General features: G+C 46.7%; 2 protein-coding genes and 1 non-coding gene across 3 annotated transcripts; 1 reads left to right on the top strand and 2 right to left on the bottom strand.

Annotated features, from left to right (window-relative positions):
- Nucleotides 1–1,038: 1,038 nt before the first annotated feature.
- TRNAG-ACC (transfer RNA glycine (anticodon ACC)) lies at nt 1,039–1,111 on the bottom strand. Its single transcript has one exon. It is a non-coding gene; the product is annotated as a tRNA-Gly (tRNA).
- Nucleotides 1,112–4,909: 3,798 nt separating this feature from the next.
- ZNF662 (zinc finger protein 662) lies at nt 4,910–8,865 on the bottom strand. Its single transcript, XM_068983101.1, is given in 6 exon segments — nt 4,910–5,308; nt 5,311–5,772; nt 5,774–5,943; nt 7,968–8,081; nt 8,729–8,799; nt 8,801–8,865. Coding segments are annotated over 6 exon segments (1,281 nt in total).
- An 11,045-nt stretch (nt 8,866–19,910) lies between these two features.
- On the top strand, nt 19,911–22,050 carry CYP8B1 (cytochrome P450 family 8 subfamily B member 1). Its single transcript, XM_068982758.1, has one exon. It carries the CDS (start codon nt 19,911–19,913, stop codon nt 21,408–21,410), a length of 1,500 nt encoding a protein of 499 aa, XP_068838859.1. The 3' UTR covers nt 21,411–22,050.
- Nucleotides 22,051–23,233: the final 1,183 nt, after the last annotated feature.

The raw sequence follows: 23,233 nt of genomic DNA, 5'->3' as shown, positions 1-23,233 counted from the left end.
CTATTTCTCCAAAATTTAAGAACTGAGTACAGTCTTATATCTGTGGATTCAACCAATGGTGGATCAAAAAATATAAAAAAAAAAAAATTTACAACTTTCCCCAAACAAAACTTGAGTTTGCAGCATATAAATTATATGCAAAACCATGGTATTTTCCTTTACTTTATCAGCCATGCCACTTGGCTTGTGGGATCTTAGTTTCCTGACTAGGAATCAAACCTGTGCCCCCTGCAGTGGGACTCCTAATCACTGGACCTCCAGGGAAGTCCCCCATGACATTGTATATAAGGGACTTGAACATGTGTGGATTTTTGTGTCTCTTGGTGGGAGGTGTCCTGGAATCAATCCCCCATGGACACCAAGGCACAACCGTATTAATTTTATCCCACTTCTGACTTTGAGATGTGTGCATTGTCACTACAAATTGAAAGGTCTTCCATGTTACAAATCCTTCATCGCCCGACTATGGAAACTTTATCAGCTCAGGGTTTCCAAGAGCTTGTCTCTGGGCCTCGGGTAAGGAAAAGACCAGTTAGGAATTCTCTTGGTAGGGGCCATCTAGCTCCACGTGCTATTTCTTAATCCTCCTGGAACACCTATCTTTTGCCATGTTTTGCTCATTCTCTCATTGTGACACTTCTAAAATCTGTCTTGTCATTCCATCGCTCTGCTACATACATTTCCATCTTTCAGTTTCTAGGGTTGTTCATCCACTTCCATGATGCTCTTCTGGAAGTCCCAACTGTTCCATTTCCATGGGTTCTTATTCCTATTCATCCTCTCTCTCCTCCAGCTTGAGGTACTGACCTCATCTAACAATATGTATCAACTTCACTCTGGGAGCTTTTGAATATTTAGGATTTTAACAATCTCTGTAGTCCTAGTTGGAAAGTCAACCTTATTACAGCTGTTGCTTGCATAAAGTATCCACAGGTAATGTTGCCAATTGCTCACTAACTGCTCTTTTCTTTTAAATACTTATTTGTTTGGCGGTCCATTGCAGCATGCAAACTCTTAGTTGCAGCATGTGGGATCTAGTTCCCTGGCCAGGGATTGAACCTGGGTCCCCTGCATTGGTAGCACAGAGTCGTAGCCACTGGACCATCAGGGAAGTCCCTGATTGGTCTTTCTTAGCATTTATTCCTGGTGCTTCCACCTGTCTGACTCCCTAAATATTGAGTCTTATTCCTTAAGACTTCATCCTGGGTCCTCATATTTTGCTGTACTCTCTCTGGGGGCAGTACCGTCCAACAGACCTTCCTGCAATAACGAAAATGTTCTACACCTATACCATTTAATAAGGTAGCCAACTGCCACATACAGTTACTGTGTGCTGGAAATCTGGCTGTTGTGCCTAAGGACCTAAATTTTTAATTTAATACCTATATGTAGCTAGTGGCTACAGTATTAAATAGTGCAGCTCTAGATTTCATTATTTCTTCCCATAGCTTTAAATACCTTCTGCTCCTTTGACCACTCCCAAATGTACAGCTCCAGGTATGACCATCACTTCATGGCAAATAGATGGGGAAACAGTGGAAACAGTGACAGACCTTATTTTGGAGGGCTCCAAAATCACTGCAGATGGTGACTGCAGCCATGAAATGAAAAGACGCTTACTCCTTGGAAGAAAAGCTATGACCAACCTAGACAACATATTAAAAAGCAGAGATATTACTTTGTCAACAAAGGTCCATCTAGTCAAAGCTTTGGTTTTTCCAGTAGTCATGCATGGATGTGACAGTTGGACTATGAAGAAAGCTGAGCACCAAAGAATTGATGCTTTTAAACTGTGGTGTTGGAGAAGACTCTTGAGAATCACTTGGACTGCAAGGAGATCAAACCAGTCCATCCTAAAGGAAATCAGCCCTGAATATTCATTGGAAGGACTGATGCTGAAGCTGAAACTCCAATACTTTGGCCACCTCATGCAAAGAGTTGACTCACTGGAAAAGACCCTGTTGTTGGAAAAGATTGAAGGTGGGAGGAGAAGGGGACGACAGAGGATGAGATGGTTGGATGGCATCACCAACTCAATGGACATGAGTTTGAGTACACTCCAGGAGTTGGTGATGGACAGGGAGGCCTGGCATGCTGCAGTCCATGCAGTCAGACATGACTGAGTGACTGAACTGAACTGAGGTATGACCATCCAGAGCTTCAGTCCATATATAAAACCATCTACTTGAAATTTCTAGTTGCACATCTCACACATAGTGCAAATGTTAATATTAAATAGAGTTTTAGATTTTTCCATTCCAGACCTATTCTCATTCCAGTAAATGGCACCACTAACTCAGCTATTCAAGCCAGGAAGCTACCCCCTGACTCCTCCCTGTCCATTATCCTTGCATCTAATCCATTAGCAGTTCACTGATTTTCTTCCCAAAATATATCTTCAATCCACTTTCATTTCCATTATCACCACCCTCTCCGGGCCACCATCATCTCCAACTTGGGCTGCTGGCAGTTTCCAACATGCTGTCTACTTCCACTTTGGTCCCTTTAGAACCCATTTTCTCTCAGTAGCCAGAAGTTCACCGTCATCTTATAATAGGAATCAAACATGTCATTTCTACATTGAAAACCCTTCAGTCACCTCTTCTCACTTAGGATGAAATTGAATGATCTGGCCCATCGATCTCTACAATCCCAACTGGTGCCACACATGCCCTGATCATTTTGCTAAAACCTTGTCTTCTTGAATATGCCAAACTCTTCACACATCAGGTAGTCTGCACAGCTCTTCCCTCTATCCATTCTTCCTGTTCTTGATATAAGAGGTTCTTTCTCATCCTTCAAGTCTTAGCATTGATATTACTCTTAGGACAGGCCTTCTGTGAGCATCTTTAGAAAGAGGGCCTCCCCTTTCTGATCTTGTTCATTCTCTTCAGAGAACTTGGCAACCTTTAATGATTTGGTTCACTTGATTTTTCTCGGTTGGTCCCTTTAATCCTCACTAGGTTAATATTCCAGGAAGGCAGGGTGCAGGTCTGACTTCTCATTCCTTGGCAGCACCTCACATGGTGGTTTGCATACAGGCAGTTGCTTGGTAATACGTGCTTAATAAACAACTTGCCCAAAACACTTGTTCACATTACTCATTTCCATTTTCTGGTTCTGTGTAGTACAAAATGTTTACTGCATATTAGAGGTTCTCTAGCTGGATAATGTTAGGCCAAGTTCTGGAGTTATCAATGTGTTTGTGCTTTTCAGAAAGCAGAAGTCTCGTCCAAGGAGGCCTCTGGCTTCTCTTCCTTGCTCCTTTAACAAATTCTTTTCACTGGTTGAGAGTTTATAAAAGTGGGATTCTAAATAGCAGTGGAGCAAACTGCAGTCTGGAGAATGGCTCTAAAGGTGGAGAATCTGGAATGGATGTTTCATCTGTGTTGTCCAGCATTCTGCTTCTCTGAATCGGGCCTTTGGTTATCTGATCTTTTAAGATGGTTCATGCCATTCATTAATATCCTGCATTTCTTCACAGTTAATATTTTAACATCTTTAAAAAATATTGTCTTACCTTATAGACTCGATATCAAGCACAGTTAATTTTGGAATCCTTTACTGACCCCTTACTTGCTGCAGAGAATCTAAGCATTCCTAGCATTCATCTTTGATCCTGGACCTCTGCAGGGCATTTGTGACCCTGACGCCAAGATACTTGATTATATTTCCACTGCTGGCTGACTGAGGATACCCAACAGAGTGCGAACCCTCATCAGAGAGTGACCATTTCTCCCTCCTTTCGATGGCCCCACAGCTGACTTCAGGATGTGGGTATGATGGCAGTGAGAAGGGGAGAGACGAGGAGAGAATTAGGAGAGTGGTGCAGTGACAGGGGTTGCAACTATACAAATTTTTATGAAAAAATATTCCACTTTATTTACATTTTCCCAGTCCCAGAGTACTCTCTCATAACACAAGGGCAATCAGGTGTCCCAAGACTGCAGGACCCCGACCATCCCCACTGCTTTCCTTAAGTCACCTCAGTGGCATCAAGGAGGCTCACAACTTCTGAGGAAGAGAAGGTCCTGGAGTTGGCAATGTAACAGCAATATCCTCATATCAAATACAGTTTTAAGTGGGGTAGACTTACAGAAAGCAGTATTAATAAATACTCCGTGTGTGTGTACCCAGAAAGGCACAGAAATAACGTATTGTCTCTGAGGAGGACTGAGAGACAGGAATGACAAGGAACATTTGAACCATTTCAATTTTTTTTTTTATCATGAGCATGTTATATCTAGTCAAAAGTAAATACGCTTCAAAATTTGAAAAACAGAAAGAAATGCCATGCTCCAGAGAGCCGTTTATAGCTGGACTAACAAGCATGAAGCTATTAGAAAAATATAAGACAGCACATAATTAACTACCAACTTGGGGGGCACTGACTACCATTAGAAGAGGAAAAGAGGTCTGTTCAATGGAAGGAGCTGGGTCTTAGATAAGGAAGGGAGCCTTTTAGCCCAGGGAAACTTGAGAAGTAAAAACAGGCAAGACTAGAAATGTGCACAAAGAATAGTAGATTTAGAGTCAACTGGGCCTGGTTCCAATCTCAAGTCTAAAGTTTACTAGCTGACTGGACTTGAGTATTATAACCTCTTTCATATTTCTCATTTATAAAATGAGGATAAGAATACCTACATTACAGGATTAAAAAAAAAGTAAGGAATGTGTGTAAAACAGTTAGCACAGTACCTGACACAGAGTAGGTGCTCAACTAAACGTTGCCTAGTATGAATATGGCTGAACAGGGAGACCAGTCTTGCTGGAGTACAGGGTATTCACTCAGAAAGGGCGAGATAATACTGGTTGTGGCAGTCCAGCAAACTGTGGGCCATCATTTCATCTTGTGGTTGGGGTTCCTGCAGCATAAGAATTATAAACAAATATCACCATTACGCATTCTCTACTGTTCAAGAAGGTGAGAAGTCTGACGGTTATACGGTTTCTCTCCAGCATGGCCCCTCTGATACGTAATCAAAATAGAATTCTAACTGAAGGCTTTCCCACAGTTGTTACATGTCTAGGTTCTTTCCCTAGTATGGATTCTCTGATAACAAGTGAGATGTGCCTTGCAAATAAAGCTTTCCCCACAGTTAATACACTCATGAGGCTTCTCTCCAATGTGGACCCATGGGTGCCGAGCAAGACCAGAGTTCCACATGAAGCCTTTCTCAAAGCTCTTACATTCATAAAGTTTCTCCCTAGTGTGAATTCTCTGAAGTGGAAGAAGGACTGGGTTCCAAGTAAAACTATCCCCACATCTCTTACAGGTACATGGCTTCTCCCTGGTGTGAAGCCGTATACCTGACACTGTGTATTGCTTGTGTTCTGAATAAAGCCCTTCCCACATTCCTTACATTCAAAGGGTTTCTCTCTTGTGTAAATTCTTCGGTGTTGAATCAGGTTTGACTTCCAACCAAAGGCTTTAGCACATTCTTGACATAGGCATGGTTTCATCCCAGTGTGAGTCCTCTGATGTACAATGCAATGTGACCTAAAACTGAAATTCTTCCCATATTCCTTACATCCATAGACCTTCTGTCCATTATGAACTCTCTGATGTTGATCAAAGTCTTCCTTTTGATCCAAACACTTGCCACATTCTTCACGTATATAGAATGCCTCTTCACTTAGGCTTTTCTGATGTACAAGGTGGGTGTTAACATCGGCATCCTCTGAACGCTCTTCTACTAAGATCATCTCATCTTTGACAATCACTGCTGTGATGTCACGTGTAGTGTTCTCCACACTTGCCCTATTTAGGGCAGTCAGGCCATCTCCCTACAGTGCTTTTCTCCTCTTCACACGTTTTTCCAAACCAGAATTCCTGGGAGCCACAGAACTGGGGTCCACTCAATAGCAACATGTGGTCCTGTGCCTGCTCGTGAATGCTCTCCTTCAGGATAAAATGTTCTTTCTCACTCTTCAACACCCACTCTGAAAGAAGAAAACAGAGCTGCAAATGTCATCAGTACCCATGACAGAGCGACTAAAGTCATCAAGCAGTATTAATAAGGTCCATTTTTCTCAAGTGCCACCCCTGTGTCTAAGCAGGAGGGGAGAATGAAGGCTGGGGAAAGACTGGTAACACAGATGACCTGAAACTTGAGAGTAATAAGAATATAAAGGACAGGAGAGAGAGGTTCAGGGAAGTTGGGATTCCATCAGTTCACCAAAATACAAAAACTTGTCACTCATTTTAAAACGTCAAGAAGAAATAGGCAAGACTAAGGTCTCTGCACCTGCCCCTAGGAGCTGAAAGCCAATTCATATAGAAAAGTATCCTGATAGGATAGAATTTCAAAGAGCTGCTCCTGAGGCTGTGTTGGGAAATCACCATTTCTTACTTCCCTTCCTTCCTATCCATCATAGCCTTCTCTTTTTATAAGGGTCAACAATGAGTCTTTCTATGGCATCCATAAAAATGTCCTCATAGCCTCACTCAGCCGTTTCCAGAAGTCACTTCTAACTCTAATGATAAACACCTAAGGATAAAACTCTAATGATAAAAATATGTAAAGCACATATTTACAAAGGTCCACTCTAATAAATTCTTCAGAATTAGTTAAGCTCTGTCTCTTTGTAACTCCCATCCAAGCCTGTAGAACTGTAGACCAATTCTACAATTTCCAAGGGAAACTGAGTAGGAACATGAGCTCCAAGAAAGCCTGCTGCAGGTCAGGGAGTTCAGGTTTTGCTCAAGGAATAACCTCGCTGTTAGCTTTCTGTCTAAAGCAGAGATGGGAAATTCCCTTGAGTGGTGGCGAGAGCAGGTACTGAGATCCTGAGAGAATCTAGAGGACACTGCAGTTCCCTCCCTACATCCATTCTCCTCCCCCTCCCCGACTAGGGAGCAGCCAGGCCTTTTGGGTGGGAGCAATCCCAACTCCAGCTTCTGGCATAGGCGCCCACTGAGATAAGCCAAGCAGGCTCTCCCATCTGACTCACTACATGAGAGACCCATTCAGGGACCAGCAATCCAGGCCAAGTCAATCAGTGCACAGCATCCCCCTGGCTACGGGACCAATTTAGAGCCGGCATAAGACTTAAGATGGTGAGTAGAGCAACACGTGGACTGTGACCCACCAGGGTTAGAGCCTAAGGAAGGCCTGCAACTGTTCCTCCCCCTGGGTGCGAAGAAGCACAGTCCTGGTTACACTACCAATCACCTTACAGCCCTGAGAGGAGCCAGACTGGAGAGAAACTAACATATGAGGAGACAGAGGGGCAGAGACTGAAATTCTGATCAAAATCTATGGACTTCCCAATCACACAAAACAATAAATTCCTCTTTATTATTTAACCCAGTTTGAACTGGGCTATTACTTGCAATCAAGGGTCTCCTAACATGGAAAGACTTCCAGACACAGCAAGGAACTGTGAGAATGCGAAATTGGAGAGCACAGCTCAAGTCACACTGTGGAACAGCTTCTGTGGAAAGAAGATGAAGCGGGCCTACGGAGGCAATAAAAGGACATAGTTCTTAGTAGGAAATCAGGAGCAGGGAAGCCCTGTGTTGGGCCTAGACAAATGCCAGGGCTTTCCTGCCAGAAATCCCTGAGGAACAGGAACTATCTGGCTTAGGGTTATTTAGACTGCTTGATTTCTAATGATAAAAATGGCCATGCTACCCTCAAAGGACAGTCAGAATCTTCAGCTGGAAGATTATAAGCAGGCCAGGATAGTTAAAAAAGGGGGGGGGGGCACCTCAGATCAGAAAGCAAACAGAAAAGTAGTCAGGGAGTAAAGATAAATGGTGGTCAGATGCATGCAGATGGCACAGAGAGGAGCCAGGATGAATGAAGCAAGGACTCAAGAAGACGGAAAACCATAGGAACACAGAGGAAAACAAGGAATCCCACCGGTGTCTACAGCAGTAAGTTAAGAGAACACATACCCAGGACAACTTAAAGATCAAGACAAGCGAACTGCTCAGATGACTGGCACGTGTCCTCACTCACCTAGGAAGATGCCCCTCGGGCTCTCTCCATTCAGACCTTCCCGAGGAGCCAAGCTCCAGTGTGTTCCCCCTCACTCCAGCTGCAAAATCAGAGCCAGTGTAGGAAATGGACACGCTGCCCATCAGGAAGGAATCGGGACAGGCAGGTAAGCAGGGTGACACAGAGCAACCCCAGGGCTCCTCCCAGGCCTATCTTCTGGGGTGGGAGGGGAAAAAAGGGAAATTACTAGGGGGAACAAGAAAAGAAAATCCAGGGAAAGGGGCAGAAGTACTCAGGTGAGAGGGGCCCGGAGACTCCTGAAGGTCAGGAAGCAGAGAGGAAGGGATGCTCGACAACAGCGTGAGTGAGCAAAGAGATGACTTCCCTCATCGAGAAACTGGGCCCTCCCTCTCTAGAGCTCTCGAGTTCAGATGTCTGCATGAGGATGCTTGCTATTGGGCTGCGTCTCCCAAACTGAGGTGTGGGGAACTGAGGACTCAGAGGGGCACCAGGAACCGTCTCTTCATCTGTTGTACCCACAGCACATGGATTAGAAGGTCAGAAGCTCTTAGCCGGGGGTAGAGATGTCCTATATGAGACCCAGATGGATGCCAGGACTTCCTGCTTCACAGCTACCACTAAGGTTGTGTCATTAAGAGTCCAGGAGCCTGAAGGTGCCACTCAGCTGAGGGTTAGTTACCAAAGACTACTGAGCTTTTGAGGAAGAAGGAGCCAAGAAATTCAAAAGGGTAGAGGCAGAGTCCAAAGGGAAAGATCCTTACCCAGGGAAGCCACAGCCCCATAATTCTCCAGCATCACCTCCCTGTACAGGGCCCTCTGAATAGAAGCCAGTGGTCCATTCATTCTCAGAGAAGTAGATGACCATGTCCTCAAGGGTCATCGACTCCTGAAACGACATGTTTATATGCCATAGGACAGTCTGAGGACCCGGGCCTGGAGTCAGGGTAGACGAGGCACTAAGAGGTACTGGAGGGGTTGCCCACTGAGTTTCTGGATTCTGAATGTTGAAGGAAACTCTCAGCAGATTTTTGCCCCCTACTTATAAAGATACAAGTGATCAGCCACCAATCTTCTCACGTCTCTTCATTTTCACTTTGGCAAACATTCTCTCCTCTTCTTCATGAGCCTCTGCAAGTTTTCCCTTTTCATTCCCACATGAGCTCTGGGAGCCATCCTTTCTCCACCATGTGTCCTGTTCCTTCAGACGTCACCACCTTTGATAACAAGAGCAACCACGACTGATCAAGCCTGTGCCAAGCACTATACAAATACTACTTTGAGTATGTCTCACGGGCCTTTGAGGAGGGTATCAGATCCATTTTATGGAAGAGAACCTGAGGCTCAGAGGTTAACTCTCCCCAGGTTACAGAGTTCTGAGACAGAACTCAGGCCCGCCTGGCTCTCTGCTCTCCCCTGCCATACACACTGCCTGCCACCCTCACTCCTGCCAGTCCTCTGCCCCGTGAGGGACTCTCACTCGTCCCTCCCTCCCAGTCACTTCCAGCAGCCCAAGAAGCAGCTAGGGACACCTCAGACAATCAGGCTGCTGGAGAGGCTTGACTCAAAAGGACAGAGCCCAGCTGTGACTACTCCCTGCACATTCCCACCCGATATACTCCCTAACACACTCAAAGACTTTGGCTGACTCACCTTTGCCTACCCAAAAAAGTCCAAGTCCTCTGCTGTGCAGACAATTCCAGTCACTGTTCAGGGACCCAGCTGACTTCCCAAGGGTCCTTTCCTGCATGACCACCCTCAGGCCGGATCCTGTCACCATTTGGTTCTGAACCCAGACTTTTTCCTTGTCCAGCTCTGTGCCCTTAGACCTGCAGCCCCCAGCCCCCAACCCTGCCTGAAGATCCAGATCCTCCCTCGTATTCATCTAAGTGTTAAGTCAAAGTGTTAGTGGCTTAGCCGTGTCCGATTCTTTGTGACCCTCTGGACTGTAGCCGGCCAGGCTCCTCAGTCCATGGAGATTCTCCAGGCAAGAATACTGGAGTGGGCAGGCAGTCATTCCCTTCTCCAGGGGATCTTCCCAACCCAGGGATCGAACCCAGGTTTTCTGCACTGCAGGCAGATTCTTTATCATCTGAGCCACCAGGGAAGCCTGTTCATCTCAAGACCTACCTCAAACAAAACCAGCTCTGTAAAACCAGTCGTGGAAGTTCTGGCCGTTCATTGCTGCACACAGCGGTCTGTGGACACCTCTAAACCAGCACTGGCTCAGGCCTGTGTACCTGCTTCCCCTGCCGCCACAAGCCTGGGGGATGACAGATCCACTCTGCCCCTGCCTGTTCCTCGGGTCCCTCCACTCAGGACTGTATCCCAATTTCTCCGTCACTGCACTGCCTGCTTTCCGCCCCTCATCTGGTTCTACAGGCAGCTTCCTGGCATTGGCTCACCTTTGACAACGTGGGCTGTCCCGGCAGCAGGTTGAGCGCTGGGCTGAAACGGGTCCCAGTTCCCAGGGCCACCGGCCACTCGCCGAGTCAGACCGGGGGTGGCCGGGTGTCTGGGAGGAAGGCTCCAGAACCGCTCGAGACTGACATACCAGCCATCGGCCTGGGAGAGAACCTGGGAAGACGCCGGCCTCACTCCCCCGCCAGCCCCATGCGCAGCTCTCCACGTTCTGTGTTGGCCAGATCTCTGCTCGCGAGAGGTGGAGTCCGGCGCACTCCTGCCATTCCAGCTTCTCTAGGACTGTGGAGGGCTCCGCGACTCTGCGGTCCTCCGCCGTGGGCAGTAGGAGAGGAGAGGGGCCCAGCTCTCCCAGAGACACTGATGCTGTAGAATTCTTCCCTGGCCCTTTCCTTCCCACTTCTCCACCTCGTTGCACCTTTGCAGGATAGATGCTGATACAAGATAGCCCACACTTCCCTTGATTAGGCCTGTTCACATATCCTACTGTGTCCTGGATATGCTCACCTTCGTGTCTCTAGTATCTGCCCCAAATCTAGCACTTCTTAGGACCCAATTTCTTCAAGTGCCATAGAATGTCTGTTGAATAAAAGGATGATTAACTGTTGAACCAGTTTTTCAGTTGAAGTAAGGCCCAAAAAGAGGAAACGACTTACCTACAGTCACAGAGTATGCCAGGAAGCTAAGCTTTTAAAGAACGTTGTGGAAATAAAGGAAAACCTCAGAGATGAGAACAAGCAATGTCTATTTATTCAAAGATCAGCCGCCATACTTGCATTTGGCAGAGAAGTGGAAAGTTTGATAGCAGGAAAAAAGGAAGGCTTCAAGTATGTGCTGATTAAAGATTCTAAGTATAAGGCCTTATTAGAAGGCAATGGCATCCCACTCCAGTACTCTTGCCTGGAAAATCCCATGGACGGAGGAAACTGGTGGGCTGCAGTCCATGGCGTCACAAAGAGTCGGACATGACTGAGCGACTTCACTTTCACTTTTCACTTTCATGCATTGGAGAAGGAAATGGCAACCCACTCCAGTGTTCTTGCCTGGAGAATCCCAGGGATGGCGGAGCCTGGTGGGCTGCCGTCTATGGGGTCGCACAGAGTCGGACATGACTGAAGCAACTTAGCAGCAGAAGCAAAGCATCTTATGTGATTGGTTGGGAGGCATTATTCAGACTCTGGCTGTTTAGGGATGATTACTACAGGGGTTACTTTGGCTTCCTCGACTGATTGCTACAGACAGCAGTTTGACCTCTTGGATTGATTATTGCTAATAGTGTGTTGGTTTTCTGGACAGGTTGCTGCAGATTCAGAGTCAAAGTTCTGTTTTTCTATATGGTCTGGCCATTGTCCATTTGTATATTCAGTCTCTAGGTTGAACCAATTAGGAAGATGTCTGCTTCACAGGAATTCAAAATCAGGTTCAGGTACCTCAGGTACTGGAGCTTACAGATGCCATACCTGTGGAAAGTTACAAAGAAGCCCTCATATGAACTCCCAGGTTTATTGGTTGGTTGGTTTGTTTCTAAGAGAATACTGGAGTAACTCATAAAAGGACAATAGCTGATAGTCTGCAGGTACTGAGAAGGAAGCAAAGACTCTTAACTTGGGGAAGATCACTGTGAAGGGTGAGCATACAACAATCTGATATATGTTCACCCCATGATTTTCCTCAGGACCAGCTGGAGAAAACTGAACTGGTGACCAAACAATTGTTGTAGCTCAGAATAAGGAGCCCTCAAATACCTGATTTACCAAGTTATGGTCCACCTGAAAAGAGGTATCTATGGCTATGATCAGTGTTTGGTTCATATTTTTTTTAGAAAACTAAAGAAGCAAGGAAGAGTCTATCACATTTAATCCCATAGTTTTACTCTATTATTCTTCTGTCAAAGACAGGGCAGCAGGCAAAGTCAAGGCCAAGTCTTAATTGATTTGGCCACTAAACATAATCTGTCATTCTGAGATTCATATAATGTACTAATTACAAAAACAGCAAAAGGAAGAGTAGGCAAACATCCCAATCCCCCAGGTCCTTGTCCCACACACCAAAAACAATGACACAAAGACAAAAGGGGGCTGGATGACTGCAACATGGGTTGTGGGATACACCTTGCTGAGGAGTCAATTTTAGGCTGCAGCTTAACAGTGTTATATTGTTGTTGTTCAGTCGCCAAGTTATGTCTGACCCCTACGAACTGCACCACTCTGGGCCTCCCTGTCCCCGACCATCTCCCAGAGTTTGCCCAAGTTCATGTCCATTGATGCCATTCAACTATCTCATCCTCTGTCGCCCTCTTCTCCCTCTACCTTCAGTCCTTCCCAGCATCAGGGTCTTTTCCAATGAATCAGCTGTTCACACCAGGTGGCCAAAGTATTGGAGCTTCAGCATCAGAACTTTCAATGAGTTTTCAGGGTTGATTTCCTTTAGGATTGATTGGATTGATATCCTTGCTATTCAAGGGACTCTCAAGAGGCTTCTCCAGCACCACAGTTCAAAAGCATCAATTCTTCAGTGCTCTGCCTTCTTTATGGTTCAGCTCTCACAACTGTACATGACTATTGGAAATTAGTTACAGTGTTATAGTCTGCAGTTAAACCAGAGAAGAGTGGGAGAGAAAGTCTCATTACTTATCTGGGAGGCAGTGAGAAACTGTCTCATAACAGCCTCCCACAGGGATAGAGACAGAAGTGGGAGATGGCCTGAAAAGCTTGTAAAGATCCTCTTTTGTTCTGGAAGGATCACAAGGTAATCTGCCAAGACTCAGATTAGCTATAGTTCAAGGCTTTGCCTGCATGGCCTATATATTGGCCAATCCAATAGGTATGAGTGAAACTGCCAGAGCACCATGGTAGAGGCAATTCTCCTACAACTTTACCTCTTAACTTTTTGCCATGCAACGTGTGCAATTTTAGTTCCCTGACCAGAGATCAAACCCACACCCCCTGCATTGGAAGCATGGATACTTACCCACTGGACCACCAGGGCAGTTCCTAACTCCTTACTTCTAACACATAAAGAATTCTCAGAAGCATGTCACCACGTAGGTCACCAAATACTCTAATTTATTGTACTGAAAGAGAATTGGGCCAAATATATTCCATTTGTCTTAGGCAGCATTGGACAAGAGTGACAGTGATTGTGATTCACAGCAGTATAACCAGGCTCACTGTAGGAAAGACCATGGTGAGGCTTCACATCCAGAACTAAATGTGCCATTAATCCATGTGGGGCAAGAAAAACTGGCAATGGCACATACCTCAGCTAAACTGGCCAGTGAGAAATCTAGGGCAATACAATTGTCCATCATCATTCATGCTAGAGAATTTAAGAAAATCAGTGATCTGGGAAAAATGTACAAGAGACTCCAACAGTAACATAAAGCTAAAGGGAATTATGTCAATGTCTAGAAAGTTAATTCTGTTCTGCTGTTTTTTGAGGAGGCTGTTCCTTCCTGGAGTCTGGCTGTTGGGAGGATTCTGAGAACTTTTAAACTAAGATCTGGCCAGTAGTCAAATTGAGGGTAGTGGCAAAAGCCTGGGTTAAATTGGCCAGATATCCTACAGACAAAAGCTAAGCTAGATTAATTATCTCTGCCTCTGCTCCTGACTTCCCACAGTCTAGGGTGTTTTTGTCTTACAAACCAGGATTGTTTCTCTCCTCCCACAGCCATAGGATCATTACACTCAGTCTCTGGAACAATCACTTCATCTTTTCCCCAATCCATCCCACGTCTTCTCACACTATATGCTACAGCTCATCCCTAGTTAGCTAAGAAGTTCCTTTCTTATATAATGTATAGCACCCAAGACCATCTACCACCATCTGACATGTGAGCCATGCCAAGACCACATTAGAATTATCACCTTGTAAATTCCTGATCACTCTTTGTGATCTCATGAATTACATAGTCCATGGAATTCTCCAGGCCAGAATACTGGAATGGGCAGCCTTTCCCTTCTCCAGGAGATCTTCCTGACCCAGGGAGCAAACCCAGGTCTCCCGCATTGCAGGCAGATTCCTTACCAGCTGAGCCACCAGGGAAGTCCAAGAATACTGGAGTGGGAAGCCTATCCCTTCTCCAGGGGAATCTTCTCGACCCAGGAATTGAACTGGGGTCTTCTTCATGGCAGGTGGATTCCTAACCAGCTGAGATACCAAGAGATCCCTACAATTATCTATAATTGCCCAAATCTAATTACATCTGTAATTTTTCATCTGAGTACTAATTTCACTATATGCCGTAACCTTTGGTTTTCATTTTCATTCATCTCAAGGTATTTTCTAATTTTTCTTGTAAATCCTTCTCTCAGGAAAGCATTAGGAAGCTTGTACATAGATTCTTGCAGACTCCATGTGTGTCTCTTCCCCTGATGATTTGGCTATGTACCTTTTTAATACACCACTGTAATAAATTTCAGTTATGAGTAAAACTATAGGCCAAGTCCTCTGAGTTCTTCTAGGCAATTCTCTGAATGAGAAGGTGGTTCTAGAGGTCCATGACGTGGGTCATGGCAACTAGACTGCATAACAGATGTCAAGCAGTTCACTTAATTCCTGGCTCATGGTAAATTCCTAATATAAAAACGGTAAAAATCTTAAATGGTAAAAATGTAAACGGTCATGGTGGCAAGAGACATGACCAGCACAGGGCCATGAACAAGACAGAGACCCAAGCTCCCAGATTTACTGCCATAGAGTGCCTCCAGACTGAGGACCCCCAAAGCGCCGACCTAAAGTCGCTATTAGGCGCAGGGCGGGGCAGCAGAAATGTGTCATCGGCCTTCCTGCCCTGGCCGAGGTCCCTCTAGCGAGTGCGGAGGACACCTCTGCAGGTCGTCAATCCTCCCAGTTCAGTTCAGTTTAGTCGCTCAGTCATATCCGACTCTTTGAGACCCCATGGACTGCAGTAAACCAGGCTTCCCTGTCCATCAGCAACTCCTGGAGTCTACTCAAACACATGTCAATTAAATCAGTGATGCCATTCAACCATCTCATCCTCTGTTCTCCCCTTCTCCTCCTGCCCTCAGTCTTTCCCAGGATCAGGGTCTTTTCCAATGAGTCAGTTCCTCACATCAGGTGGCCAAAGTATTGGAGTCTCAGCTTCAGCATCAGTCCTTCCAATGGATATTCAGGACTGATTTCCTTTAGGATGGACTGGTTGGATCTCCTTGCTGTCCAAGAACTCTCAAGAGTCTTCTTCAACACCACAGTTCAAAAGCACCAATTATGCAGCACTCAGCTTTCTTTATAGCCCAATTCTCACATCCATACATGACTACTGGAGAAACCAAAGTTTTGACTAGATGGACCTTTGTTGGAAAAGTAATATCTCTGCTTTTTAATATGCTGTCTAGGTTGGTGATAACTTTTCTTCCAAGGAGTAAGCATCTTTTAATTTCATGGCTGCAGTCACTATCTGCAGTGATTTTGGAGCCCCCCAAAATAAAGCCTGTCACTGTTTCCACTGTTTCCCCATCTATCTCCCATGAAGTGATGGGACCAGATGCCATGATCTTTGTTTTCTGAATGTTGAGCTTTAAGCCAACTTTTTCACTCTCCGCTTTCACTTTCATCAAGAGGCTCTTTAGTTCTTCTTCATTTTCTGCCATAAGGGTGGTATCAGCTGAGTATGTGAGGTTATTGATATTTCTCCCAGCAATCTTGATTCCAGCTTGTGCTTCATCCAGCCCAGCATTTCTCATGATGTACTCTGCATATAAGTTAAATAAGCAGGGTGACAATATACAGCCTTGATGTACTCCTTTGCCCATTTGGAACCAGTCTATTGTTCCATGTCTGGTTCTAACTGTTGCTTCCTGACCTGCATACAGATTTCTCAGGAGGCAGGTCAGGTGGTCTGGTACTCCCACCTCTTTCAGAATTTTCCACAGTTTATTGTGATCTACACAGTCAAAGGCTTTGGCATAGTCAATAAAGTAGATGTTTTTCTGGAACTCTCTTGCTTTTTTGATGATCCAGCAGATGTAGGCAATTTGGTCTCTAATTCCTCTGTCTTTTCTAAATCCAGCTTGAACAGCTAGAAGTTCACAGTTTGTATACTGTTGAAGCCTGGCTTGGAGAATTTTGAGCATTACTTTGCTAGCGTGTGAGATTGAGTGCAATTGTGCAGTAGTCTGAGCATTCTTTGGCATTGCCTTTCTTTGGGATTGGAATGAAAACTGACCTTTTCCAGTCCTGTGGCCACTGCTGAGTTTTCCAAATTTGCTGACATGTTGAGTGTAGCACTTTCACAGCATCATCTTCCAGGGTTTGAAATAGCTCAACTGGAATTCCATCACCTCCACTAGCTTTGTTCATAGTGATGCTTTCTAAGGCCCCCTTGACTTCACATTCCAGGATGTCTGGCTCTAGGTGATTGATCACATTATCATGCTTATCTGGGTCATGAAGATCTTTTCTGTATAGTTTTTCTGTATATTCTTGCCACCTCTTCTTAATATCTTCTGCTTCTGTTAGGTCCATACAATTTCTGTCCTTTATTGAGCCCATCTTTGCATGAAATGTTCCCTTGGTATCTCTGATTTTCTTGAAGAGATCTCTAGTCTTTCCCACTCTATTGTTTTCCTCTATTTCTTTGGACTGATCACTGAGAAAGGCTTTCTTATTTCTCCTTGCTATGCTTTGGAACTCTGCATTCAAATGGATATATCTTTCCTTTTCTCCTTTGCCTTTCGCTTCTCTTCTCAGCTATTTGTAAGGCCTCCTCAAACAACCATTTTGCCTTTTGCATTTCTTTTTTGGCAATGGTCTTGATCACTGCCTCCTGTACAATGTCACAAACCTCTGTCCATAGTTCTTCAGGCACTCTATCAGATCTAATTCCTTGAATCTATTTGTCACTTCCACTGTATAATTGTAAGGGACTTGATTTAGGTCATACCTGAATGGTCTAGTGGTTTTCCCTACTTTCTTCAGTTTAAGTCTGAATTTGGCACTAAGGAGTACATCATTTGAGCCACAGTCACCTCCTGGTCTTGTTTTTGCTGACTTATTTATAGAGATTCTCCATCTTTGACTCCAAAAAATATAATCAATCTGATTTTGGTATTAACCATCTGGTGATGTCCATGTGTAGAGTCTTCTCTTATGTTGTTGGAAAAGGGTGTTTGCTATGACCAGTGCTTTCTCCTGGCAAAACTCTATTAGCCTTTGCCCTGCTTCATTCTGTACTCCAAGGCTCCCGGACTGCCCTACAAATCCACTGTGATGCCACCCCCACCCTGCCCTGGAGCTGCGGCCGGACTGTGTAAGGCTGAGACTCGCCATAGGCTTGTGGTGCACACTCTGCACTGCTGGGTCCCAGCCACTCCAGAGGGTTGGGAGGGCAGCACCTGGGCCAATACCCTGGGACAGGCCACCCTTCAGCAGCCCTGCTGAGCTGGTCCCATACACAAAGGTGGCTGGACCTGCTGGCATCAGAAGAGTTCAGTGCAATGGTGATGGGTCAGAGCTCAAATTCGCACTGAGCTGGAGACTCCTCCTGCTCTGAACACTCTGGCCACACTGGCCCTCTTGAGATGACCCTGCCACTTGCTTTAGAAGAATGTCCCCTATATCCTTACACACAGCACACATTTACCTGGTCTTGCTGTCCTCCCCTAATGACTTCCTGATCAGTGCAACCTCCATGATTCCCCATCCTCCTTCCTGTTCTGCCCTTCTCTGTAGCACTTAACACAATTGTGATTATATGCTTCTTTGGTGGAAGGCATAAACTCCAAGAGGGCAGGGACCAGGTCAGTCTCATTTAGGGTTGCAGCAAAATTTCTGGTTTAAGTGCACAGCAAGTATCTGTTGAATGAATAGACAGGCCTGTTCCAAGAAAGGAAGAAATGAATGGATGAGCGGGTATGAGTGAATGAATGAATAAATGAAGGAAAGAATGAATGTAAGGTAGTGGTGGTGGTTGTTGTATAGTTGCTAAGTGGTGTCTGACTCTTTTGTGACCCCATGGACTATCCATGGCATTTTTCCAGGCAAGAAAACTGGAGTGGTTTGGCATTTCCTTCTCCAAGGGATCTTCCTGACCCGGGTGGGTTCTTTACTGCTGAGAAGCAAGGTGGGGCTGCCATCCATTAAAAACTGAGGGACAGGGACTTATCTGTTGGTCCAGTCGTTAAGACTCCAAGCTCCCAAACAGCAGCATGGGTTTAATCCCTGGTAGGGAAACAGATCCCACACGTCAAATGGTACGACAAAAAAAAAAAAAAAATCCCCAAATACAAAAATATACTAAGGGACAAAGTTCAGCTCTTTGGACTTGACCCACAGTTTCTGACCTTTTTCTTTTTTTGGCAGAGCCTCAGCCTGTGGGGTCTTAGTTCCCTGACCAGAGACTGAACCCGGGCCACAGCAGTAAAATCACTGAGTCCTAATCACTGGGCCACCAGGGAATTCCCTTTCTGACCATATCCTAAGGATGGGGAGAGTTGTTGGAGCTGAGTATTTGCTGTGGTTGCCCTGAGCAACCAGAGAGGACTTCGTGGATGCTGAGTGTGGATATTTTCAGCTCCATGCTGGGAGGAGCTGCACACAGAAGCTCACTCAAATCGTATGATCGTCTGAAGAGACAAAGTCCCTGTTTGCAGGTCATTTCAGAAGTTAAAGAGTAACTTGAGGGTTGTCACAACTGGTTGAATTCAGTCTGAACCTCACATATTGCAACAATGAGCTAGGCTGCTGAACTAAAGTCTTAAGAGTCAACAGTAGTTTTCTCCTTCTTGGGCCTGCTGACAGGGTCTTGGCCTGACATGTCACTAAAGGTCCCTAGTAAATGGTCAACTCACCTCACCCAAGCCAGGGCCACTGTCAGAAAAAGTCCCTGCTACACTCTGAACCGAGATCCTTCTTGTGAAGTAAAGCAGTTGGTTTGAAGTCCCTATCATCTCTGACATTTCATAATTCCATGAATCACACTCTGTATTTCTTGGTAGAGAAGTGTGCAAGTCAGTTGGTGAGAGACTCAGAGACTCAAGTCTGAGCCTGTGCTTGAAGGAGCCTCTGTTTGGGAGATTCTGTGGGTCTTTTAAAGAATGAGGAGGAGGTGGATGTGAAAGTTAGTAAGTACTTGGTGCATCTCTGTTGAAGGAACTAGCAAATTAATGCACATATGAAGTCAAGAGTAAATAAAGGAGTGAGTGGTCAGTAAGTCACAAGGGTGAGGGTTGGGTCAAAGAAGTCTTGGTAGAGAAAATGCTGGAGCTGTGTCAGGAAAGGTTGCAACATAGTCTGAAGCTCGTGCGGGGCTGTGACCACAGCAAGAGGCTTCCTTCTGGCCTTCTTCCTGCTCCCTCCCACCTGCTGCTCTCACATGACCAGGTTCTAACAGAATCTAGGGGAAGGATTTGCTCTCGGGTACTGTCTCGCCAGGCTTATTTACGGCAACTTGCAGCCACAGGGCAAGGTCCAGGTGGGAAGACCTTTCTATCCCCACCGTGTCCTCCCAAACCCTCTGGCACCCAGAGAACAGCACATCCAGACTCAACCTGGAAGAGATCAGCCATGGTGCTCTGGGGTCCGGTGCTGGGAGCCCTGCTAGTGGCCATTGTGGGATACCTGTGCCTGCGGGGGCTGCTCCGGCAACGAAGACCCAAGGAGCCCCCTCTGGATAAGGGCCCCGTGCCCTGGCTGGGCCATGCTATGGCTTTCCGGAAGAATATGTTCGAATTTCTGAGGCACATGCAGGCCAAACATGGGGACATATTCACAGTACAGCTAGGGGGCCAGTACTTCACGTTTGTCATGGACCCTCTGTCTTTTGGCCCCATCCTCAAGGATGCGCAGAGGAAGCTAGACTTCGTGGAGTATGCGCAAAAACTGGTGCTAAAGGTATTTGGATACCGCTCTGTGCAGGGAGACTATAGGATGATACACTCAGCCAGCACCAAGCACCTCATGGGGGAAGGCTTGGAGGAGCTCAACAAAGTCATGTTAGACACCCTGTCCTTGGTTATGCTGGGGCCCACAGGCCCCAGTCTGGACACCCACCACTGGCGTGAGGATGGCCTCTTTCACTTCTGCTACAACATCTTGTTCAAGGCTGGCTACCTGAGCTTGTTCGGCTACACAAAGGACAAGGAGCAGGACCTGCTGCAGGCAGAGGAGCTATTCCTGGAGTTTCGCAAGTATGACCGCCTGTTCCCCAGGTTTGTTTACTCCCTGCTGGGGCCCCGGGAGTGGCTGGAAGTGGGCCGGCTCCAGCGTCTCTTCCATAAGGAACTCTCGGTGGAACACAACCTGGAGAAGTACGGCGTAAGCAACTGGATCACCTACATGCTTCAGTTTCTGAGGGAGCAGGGCGTCTCCCCGGCCATGCAGGACAAGTTCAACTTCATGATGCTCTGGGCCTCCCAGGGTAACACAGGGCCGACCTCCTTCTGGGCCCTCCTGTTCCTCCTGAAGCACCCAGAGGCCATGCGGGCTGTGAGGGAGGAGGCCACCCAGCTCCTGGGAGAGGTCAGGCTGGAGGCTAGGCAGTCCTTTAAGTTTGGTGCCCTGCACCGCATGCCGGTGCTGGACAGTGTGATGGAAGAGACACTGCGGCTGAGGGCCTCGCCTACCCTCCTCAGGGTGGTGAACGATGACCAGATCCTGCAGATGGCCAGTGGGCAGGAGTACCTGCTCCGCAATGGAGACATCCTGGCCCTCTTCCCTTATCTCTCAGTGCACATGGACCCCGACATCCACCCTGAGCCCACCGCCTTCAAGTACGATCGCTTCCTCACCACCAGCGGCAGCCGAAAAGTAGACTTCTACAAGGCAGGCAAGAAGATCCGCCACTATACCATGCCGTGGGGCTCAGGTGTCTCCATCTGCCCTGGGAGGTTCTTGGCCCTCAACGAGATGAAGCTCTTTATCCTGCTCATGGTCATGAACTTTGACCTGGAGTTGGTGGACCCTGACACACCTGTACCACCCGTGGACCCCCAGCGCTGGGGCTTTGGCACCACACAGCCCAGCCACGAGGTGCGATTCCGCTACCGCCTGCGGCCTGTGGAGTGAGCTCTGTCCAGGTGGCCGAAGTCTGGCTGGGGGAGCTCCCCTGGGTCTCTGCTTCCTCTCACCCACCTCTCTAAAGCCCCAGACCATCCCCCTCCTCTGTCCTGCTTGTCCTCCCTGCTCTTTGGCATCCTTCTGATCACCTCACAGGCTGATACTTCTCTCTTGAAAACACCGTCTCTCACAGCAAATGCTGTATAACTCGCCTCTCACAGGAAGTCCAAGCAAGGGGAAATATCTGTGGGCAACTCAGTTTGGGGGATAATACATGCCATGACAAATCTCACGCAGTACAGACACCGGTTACAGTGAGTCATGTAGCATCTTGCAAACATTGGTCTCCACCCTCCCACTCCGCTTTGCTTGTTTTCCTCAACACTTACCCTGTGGGATTCAGGGTCTAAAACAGTGTCATCTGATAGCCGTATGAGGCAAGCCACACGTGTAATTTTTCATCTCCTAGCTGACACGTTTTTAAAATTAAAAAGAAAGTGGTGAAATTCATTTTTCTACTGTATTTTACTTGTCCTGATGTACCTAAAATATTAGCATTTCAACAAGGAGTCATACAAAAGTGTTAATGAAATATTTTTACATTTCTTTTTCCCTCCAAAATCTGGTCTGTACTTTTCAACCCTTCACACTGAGTGCTCAATAGCCGCATGGCTTCTGTATTGGACAGAGCAGCTCTAGAGAAGGGTGGCCTTTCATGGAGGAGATATGCAAGGTCCCTCCTCCCTGCCCTCCTCTCCCTTCTGCACCCCCACCTTCGGGTGATTTCAACCCCTCATTTGGTTTCCACAACCATCGCTAAGCTCAGATCTCTCTCCTACCTCCAGACCCCCAATCTCCCCACAGCGGTCTCTCAGCACCTCTGATTCAGTTCGGCCCACACAGAACTCAGCATCTGTCCCCACCCACCGCCCCCCCACCTCTGCCCTGAACCATGCCCATCTCCTGATTTCCCTGCCTCTCTGCTCAGGACACCACCATCCACCCCATCCCCTTAGGCAGATAGAGAGGACACACCCTCAGCCCCTCCCCTTCTCTCCCCCACAGGGAGAGAGCTCTGCCATCTGACCCCTGTGGTGCCACTGAACCCTGTCCCCACTTCCCCACCCCTGCTACACTTCTTAGAGCTCAATCTCAGCACCTCTCTCCACATGGGGCCTGTGGACTCTCTGTTTACCCTACTGCCAGAGACTTTTTTTCCAAAAGCACCTCTGAGCATCCCCTTTTTACTTTTCTGGCTCCTCATCACCTCCCCACAGTTGATATTTAAGTTTTGCCACATGTAGTCCCCGAATTTTCAATCCAGGGCAATTCAACTTTGACAACTTTCTCCAGTAGAACTGTCCATACAATGCTTGTTTTCACTCTTAGCCCCAGGGCCGGCTATTCCTGGAAGCCTCTTGAACCTCACCATCTGGCCAGAGATGGCCTCCGCCCCAGCCCCTCCCTGGAGCACTCTGCCACTGCGTGTATCACAGCCCATCTGTCATTGTTTTCTGTGTCCTCTTTCCTGCCACCTGCACCTGCTTCAGATTGCAGCACACAGGGCTTGGTATCTTATTCCTTCATCTCTGACCTCAATTCCTTAAATGCAGATTAAATTACAGAAACCTGACTTCCAGTCTTGTCTACTTTACTTTGGCTCATGTCCTCCTAGCCTCCATTCCATCCAGCCAAAAATTTTGTTCTGAGCACTACTGTCTGCCAGGCTCTGAGCTGGGTTTTGCAGGTGGCTCTGGGACATGGGCGGAGAAGGCAATGGCAACCCACTCCAGTACCCTTGCCTGGAAAATCCCATGGACGGAGGAGCCTGG

The sequence above is a fragment of the Capricornis sumatraensis genome, chromosome 10 (assembly GCF_032405125.1).
Source record: "Capricornis sumatraensis isolate serow.1 chromosome 10, serow.2, whole genome shotgun sequence".
NCBI lineage: Eukaryota > Metazoa > Chordata > Mammalia > Artiodactyla > Bovidae > Capricornis > Capricornis sumatraensis.
This window is presented reverse-complemented; position numbering and strand designations above follow the sequence as displayed.

What these genes read in the sequence shown, in the direction of transcription:
- CYP8B1 (XM_068982758.1), top strand. Translation starts at nt 19,911, where the DNA reads ATGGTGCTCTGGGGTCCGGTGCTGGGAGCCCTGCTAGTGGCCATTGTG.